Raw genomic sequence first — 7480 nt, forward strand, 5'->3', positions numbered from 1 at the left:
AACGCAAATATGATTGCTGTCAGAACTAACCAGTCTCATTGAAATTTTAAATGCATGTGCTTATGCCAAAATATTTTCCCAGAAATACTACAAAGAAAGGAAGCAAAAGATTTTACAGATCTTTAGAAGTCTTTAGAAGAAATGCTTGGCCTAGGATTAGCAAAGTATTGTAGTCTGTTCTTGATAAAGGCTAGAAGCTTTTGATTAGGTTGGGTATGTTGAGCAATTACAAGTATCTGCCATATTGTATCCAACAAGCCTCAGCCTCTGGAGTGTACTCTTTGCCTGCTTATCATGTTCAGCTGCATGCTTCAGTTGCCTAGTGTAACATTATTTCCAGAATATACTACTACCTCAGGCTTTTTTTTTTTTTTTTTTTTTTTTTAAGTGGTCTATTTTCTGAGAGAATTGTTGGGGAAAGGCAGTGATCTGTACTTCAGAAAACAGAAGTGCTGATCCGATAGCAGTGCTCTCCAATAGCTAGCCATTTCTGCTGGCGAGAGGTTTCCCTACTCCTTTCTGTGACTGGCTTAATGCTTTGCTGTACTTTACAAACGTAATTTTAGCAACTGTTGACCTCTAGCCCTCCTTTAGCAGGTGCTGGCCCCAAGTGCTTGCGCAGCCCTCGGTTATAGCGCTCCGGCTGCCCTGTTTACCACGGGCCGTGGCCTACGTGCGCTCCGCAGGCTCCGGGCCGGAGCCCGGGCTGCGCCACGCGGGGAGGCCGGTACCCGGGTATCTCTGCCTCGTGCTGTTTCCGTGCTGGCTGCCGTGAACGTCCCGGCTCTTCCCCACCCCGCTCGGCTTCCGCGCGGCGGGCCCGGGCCCCTGAGGGACGGCACCCGCGTCCCCTAGAGCCGGCCCCGGCCCGGCGCGCGTGCGCACCCGCCGAGCCGCCATTGGCGGGCCCTCCCCCGCCCGCGCCTCGCGGGCACGCCGCGGCGTTACCCGGCAGGCAGTGCGCCTCTCCGAGGTCAAGATGGCGGCGAGGGCACCGGGTGAGGCGTCGGTGGGCAGAGGTGGCGGCCGCGGGGCCCGCGGCGCGGGGCTTCCCCCCGCCTCGCCGCCGCCCGCTGGGGAGGCGAGGAGCCGGCGGGCGCGGGGAGCTGCGCTGTCGGCGCCCACGGCGGTCGAGGCCCTGCCCTTGTAGGGAGGGGGGGAGGGGGGCGGCTCTGCCTTGCGCTTTCCCCCCCTGTGCGGCTTCCTAAGGGCGCAGGGGCAGAGAGCGCTTGGGTGCTGGGGAGTCCTTGCTAACGCCTGCAGCGCGGTGGAGGGCTGCGGGGACCGGCGTCAGGCCGTAGCGCTGGCTTCGAGCTTAAGGTGTTGAATGTTTTTCTTGCTCAGATATTAACTGTGTGAAGGATAAGGCCTGGTGAGTTAATGTGCCGGTGATATGCTGCAGTCACATGTAGCACTGCTGTTCTGAGTTGACTCAATAAGAAACTCACTTAAAAATATAAAAGGCAGCTTGCACGGTATAGCCCTGTTCTGCTTCTGGATTTCTAGATATATTGGTTTAAGTGTATTTAATATTGAACAGAACTTCATTGTCCTGATCTTACAGCTTTTCTGTGTCCTTTGCTATCCAGAACTTGTAGCTAAGAAAAGATAAATATGCTGTTGGTGTGGTATTTTTCTTTAGAACAAGTGGGTTTTTTGAGGTAGTCAGTGGTGCCTTTCCAGTTACTTTGGGGAGGTCTTGAAGATGTAGGCTCTAGAGTAATACTTAAGTAATTGGAGAGGGGAATGAAAGGCTAACAACATACTATGGTGGCTGTGAAATCATACCAATGCATAGCGAGAGCTATGAAACTTGTAGCTATAGATAACTGATTTGAAAAGTACTGTGGCTTTTCTTTCTGTAAGGGTATTAAGTTCTTAGCCCAGGTAAGGCTTATGGATCTTAAAAGAGTTGTTGCCATCTTTGATTCTGGGCTTTTAGCACTGTTCCAGGCTTGGAACAATCTAATACCCAAATTTAATGGAAACAGAGGTTGAAAATTTTGTATTTGCTAGTGCTCATGTTGAATGTTCATTGTCAATTTAAGAACATGGAGAATGGGAGAAGCCAAGTCATATATGGTATAGTGCAAACTTGACATAATGTTTTTACTGCATGTGAGGGAAGTCAGTGAATACTGGTATGCTGTTAGAGAAATGTGATAAATGTTGAGTTCTGTCTTGCTCGTGAACTAATAACAGTTACTTTCAGTTTCAGGAGGTGGCCGCCTGTTAGAAAGCATTCGTAAATGGTATTACAATGCGGCTGGATTCAATAAGCTTGGTAGGTATTATTTCTGCGTGTTTGCATATGCAGAAATTCTCACAACCTAGTGTTAGTTCACAACTGGTACACACCTGTTCATTTAACATATGTCTTGTTTATTAAAGTTAGCTACTATTTTTGTTTGTAGAAAAATGTTAGCAATAGTTTCAGTCCTTGTGATTGCTACATAGTAATAAATCGCTGTTTTATTCTGTCTTTTTCTTGTTTTGATTTTCTTTTTTTCTGTGTTCGCTTTTATTTTCAGTGAGGTAACTTATAAGATTAAACTGGAGCTATTGGAATTTTTTTTCACAAAGGGGATCCTGAAAGCCTGGAGACCACCCCACGCCAAATCAGTTTCAGTGGTATTTTATATTCTTGTTACCTCTCCAAAGGCTGCCCTCGAAACTGGGGATACTGCCACTGGTAGCAGTCAATATGAATGGGATGCTTTTTCTTCCTTGGACAGTGTGAGGGTAAAGAATGTGTAGAAACTGTGGTTCCTTAAGTAAAAGAGAATGCCTTGAGGCCTTTAACTTGTAAATCTGCCCCAGGGAAGTTAAATCTTTTTTTTTTTTTTTTTCCTGCCTAAGTTTACTTGTCTATCGATGTCTTGCCAGTGCTTGGTTTCGGCCCTCTTCTTACCTGTCTGCTAAAATTCTTGAAGATACTGGATACTTCTTACTGCTTAAATACTGATTAAAAACCTGAAAAGAAACACCTAATTTAATCTAGAGATTAAACTAGCAACTGTGTAGCTTATACTTTTTTTTTTTTTTTTTTTTTTTTTTTTTTTTTACAAAACTGAATTTAAGAATATTAGCTCAGGAAGTGTGGGTTAGATGAGTGAACAGCGAGGTAGATTGAGAACTGACTGAGAGGTAGAGCTCAGAGGGTTGTCATCAGTGGCGTGGAGTCTAGTTGGAGGCCTGTGGCTAGTGGTGTCCCCCAGGGCTCAGTACTGGGTCCCATCCTGTTCAACTTCTTCATCAACAACCTGGATGAGGGGACAGAGTGCCTCCTCAGCAAGTTTGCAGATGATACCAAGCTGGGAGGAGGGGCTGACACACCTGAGGGCTGTGCTGCCATTCAGAGAGACCTGGACAGGCTGGAGAGCTGGACAGAGAGGAACCTCCTGAGGTTCAACAAGGGCAAGTGCAGAGTCCTGCACCTAGGGAGAAAGAACCCTAGGCACCAGTACAAGCTGGGGTCTGACCTTCTGGAGAGCAGCTCTGCAGAGAAGGACCTGGGAGTGCTGGTGGATGACAGATTGACCAGGAGCCAGCAATGTGCCCTTGTGGCCAGGAAGGCCAATGGTCTCTTGGGGTGCATTGGGAAGAGTGTTGCCAGCAGGTGGAGGGAGGTGATCCTGCCCCTCTCCTCAGCCCTGGGGAGGCCTCATCTCGAGCACTGTGTCCAGTTCTGGGCTCCCCAGTACAACAGAGACATGGAGCTATTGGAGAGAGTCCAGCGTAGGGCTACAAAGATGATCAGAGGGCTGGAGCACCTGCCCCATGAGGAACGGCTGTGAGAGCTGGGCCTGTTTAGCCTGGGGAAGAGAAGACTGAGGGGGGGATCTGATCAATGTGTACAAGTACCTGAAGGGAGGGTGTCAAGGGGACAGGGACAAACTCTTTTCAGTTGTCCTGTGTGACAGGACAAGAGGCAATGGGCAGAAACTGAAGCACAGCAAGTTCCGCCTGACCGTGAGGGGGAATTTCTTCCCTGTGAGAGTGATGGAGTGCTGGAACAGGTTGCCCAGAGAGGTTGTGGAGTCTCCTTCTCTGGAGATCTTCAAGGCCCACCTGGATGCAACACTGTCTAACATGCTCTAGGTGACCCTGCTGAACGGGGAGGCTGGACTAGATGATCTCCAGAGGTCCCTTCCAACTGTACTGATTCTATGATATGCGACTCCCCAGATGTCTGTTTAAGGGGAGACTATTGCTAGCTCAGTCACATGAGGTTAAAACATTTATCCATGAACCAGTACATGTACTCATAGCCCACATCTATCTTGGAATGTTACTGAAGCAAAACAAACTTGTTTGTGTGTGTGTTGTTACTACTGAAACCTATAGCAGAGTTGATTATGAATTCCAGAAATGCTTTGCTCCAAAAACAGTGTGGATCTGGTTTTGGCTTTGAGAAGACTAAATTTTTCTCCCTGTGTTAACTTTTGATAGGAAAACAAATTCTGTCAGAGGCATCTAACTTCAGGTATCCATAGCTAGTTATAGCCTTTGGAAACTTTGGAAATCTAGTCTGTTTGCACAGTGGAGTTTAGAGAACAGTTCTTTGATACTAAAGTAGCCACAGCTGCTTGAGTCACTATAATATAATTGGAACTTTTAAATCCTTAACCTAGACAATTATCTTAAACACAGGGGTCTAAATTTGGTGAATGTAAGTGCACCCTTCATATCCAGGCTAGTTATTCTTCTGTAGGTATTCTGAATACTCCTATGCAAGTTATCAAATCAAGTATCCATTTTTTGCTATTAATTCTTAAGAGAGAGCACAACACCAAGTAAGTCATATATGTACAAGTCAGTGCATACAGTTTGTTTTCTGTAAGCAGGTAGTGATTCTCTTCTCTTGGGTTGGTCTGTTTTCACATTTTATTTTTTGTTATTCCAGTGTTATATAAAAACACCTATGTTAATTTTAAATGTTAACTAGTAGTGTTTGTTCAGTGATGTTGTAAAATCTTGCCAATACAGGATTAATGCGAGATGATGTGTTATATGAAGATGATGATGTAAAAGAAGCACTGAAAAGGCTTCCAGAACCCCTTTACAATGAAAGAATATTTCGCATGAAGCGAGCACTTGACTTAAGTCTGAAACATCAGATTCTTCCAAAGGAACAGTGGGTGAAATATGAAGAGGTATGTGCACACAGTGTTTTCAGGGTGGAGATCTTAAATAGCACTAGTACTATGATCAGTGTTTGGGACTTTCTGTGTGAGGGAGGTATATGTTTACATATTATTCATAATGAGTAAATATTTTAGTCTGTCTAATAGGATATCTTTGAAAATCAGAACTTTCAATCCCTGTTTAAAAATCTGTATTTTGCAGTGGAAGTTCCTTTTATAACACTTTGCTAAAGACCACGAAGGCTTAAACTGTAGATCAGAGTCCTAGCACTTTCATTTCTATTCAGATGAAATATTACTTCTGCCTTGTCAGGTGGGGTAATCTACTGCAACTAGCTTAGAAATTCTTACAAAATATCTCTTCCTTTTCTGATGAGCACCTTGATTTTGTAGAAAATCGTGAACCAAAGCTTTTATTCATAAAAATATCAAGGAATAGTAACTTAAATGAGAACCTTCGTTAAGTTTGAATAACTGCTGCATTGATCAACTGATTGCTTGAGTTACTTGAGCAGCAGTTTGATTTGTGGGTGTTAAACACAACTGACTTCTTCTGTTGAACCTGTTTGAAGTAGTATTTAGAACTAATGTTCAGAGAAAGTTTCTCAGGTGGAAAGAGTATTTCTGTTGGACTTTGACCTAAATGAAGTGGAACTTGCACATTTCCACATCTTAGAGTGGCCCCTGATTCAGATACATTTGTTTGTTTTGTGAGTTTAGTAATTTGAGTCTAGCAGTCACTTATGTGTCTTGGAGTTGCAGTTTGATGAGACTCCTAAATCTCATGCTTGGAATATTTGGTAAGAGCATATTATTTCTGAAGGTGCAGCTGAAAGCATCACTGCTTGTTAATGCTTGTGAGATAATAGGAGTTAGGAGTTACTGCACTGCTATTTGCAACATCTGCAAATTAAAGCTTGTCTTTTCAGAGTAAGCAATGTTTGGTTGTTTTTGTTGTTCGGGGTTTTTTTGGTCAGGTCTGAGGAAGATGAGAGGGAGATTATACACATACATACATATATATATATATGTGTGTTTTTTTTTTCTCCAGGATAAACGTTATCTTGAACCATACCTAAAAGAAGTAATCCGTGAACGACTTGAAAGAGAAGCATGGAACAAGAAATAACTATTGAACTACATGCAAATGTCCACTTCTTTCTGATATTTTTAAACGTGGTTATAGAAGAAATATACTGGAGGCAAATATGAGACTGAAGGCTTACATAGCTCAACTTGTTCGTTGAATCTCTTCATCCAAGTAAAATAAATGTGTCAAAGTATAAAATCTACCTGTGAGACTTGTTGGTAAATTTTAACAAGCTAATGTTTCCATACCATAGTGGTATGCAGTCTTCATTCCAGCTTCTTGATTCATACTCTTTTCATAGTATAACTGTTTCTGGCAGCTAGCAGGGTTGGTAAAATAAAGTCAAGGCTGCTGATGCTAGCACCTCTGTTTTATAAAGGTGATGCTTATTTGCTTCAACACCTCTTTCTCTTGGAGGCAAGAAATACTGGAATTTAGATTACAGTCGCATCATGAGACAGCATCATGTAATGTACTGTGTATCTAAGTAGATACAGTATTGTAGTGGCAAACATAAATGATTTCTTAATCATAAAATCAGGAACTGTTTCACTACCTTTTTATATCGTGTATATTGTTAATGATAAAGTATATTTTCACATAAATAATGACTGTCTCACTTCAGCTTCTTGAGACAGTCTAACCTTTTAAAGGGTGGAAATGGTATATTGGTACCCTTTCTACAGTATAATTAATAATCTTTGGATAGCTTTTTTTTCTGGCCTAAAGCATATTGTTGTTTACAATGATTGGCTTGAAGTATTTTAGTCTGTCAGGGAAACAGGCTTAATGTCATTAGAGATGGACATGGAGTCAATCTCTGCTTAAACACAGAAGCAATTCAGTGGTATCCAAGAAGTGCTAGCCATTGTTGGCTATAGACCTTGAATTTAGTCTTCTGTAGTTGAATCGTAGTTTTGAGACAGCCTTTGGTGTTACACACAATTGAAAATATCAGGCCAGAATCTTGTGTGATAGTTGCAAATTAGGGATTTTTTTGAGGGGTGAGGCAGAGGTGCTTTGGGGGGGGTGTACACCTGCTTGTCTGCCAAATGCAAGAATACATAGATCAAGAACCAGAGCAGTTAAAAAATGATTACATAAATATGGAGCAAACCAAGTCCCTAGTTTGAATTAATGTGGTAAGACAGCATACTGGGTTAGAAGTTTGAAAAGAAACGTTCTTTTAGCTTTGCAAATGACTGTGCCTAACTCTAACATCTACTTGCTTTATGATTGCTTA

The 7480-nt window shown here is 42.9% G+C and overlaps 1 protein-coding gene across 1 annotated transcript; it reads left to right on the forward strand.

The window, feature by feature from the left end:
- Positions 1-141: 141 nt before the first annotated feature.
- On the forward strand, positions 142-6439 carry LOC134136638 (cytochrome b-c1 complex subunit 7). The gene is made up of 5 exons (XM_062568553.1): positions 142-164; positions 856-998; positions 2213-2284; positions 4990-5156; positions 6199-6439. Exons 1-5 carry the CDS (start codon positions 142-144, stop codon positions 6274-6276), a joined length of 483 nt encoding a protein of 160 aa, XP_062424537.1. The 3' UTR covers positions 6277-6439.
- Positions 6440-7480: the final 1041 nt, after the last annotated feature.

Source organism: Rhea pennata, chromosome 2 (genome assembly GCF_028389875.1).
Source record: "Rhea pennata isolate bPtePen1 chromosome 2, bPtePen1.pri, whole genome shotgun sequence".
In the NCBI taxonomy this organism is placed as follows: domain Eukaryota; kingdom Metazoa; phylum Chordata; class Aves; order Rheiformes; family Rheidae; genus Rhea; species Rhea pennata.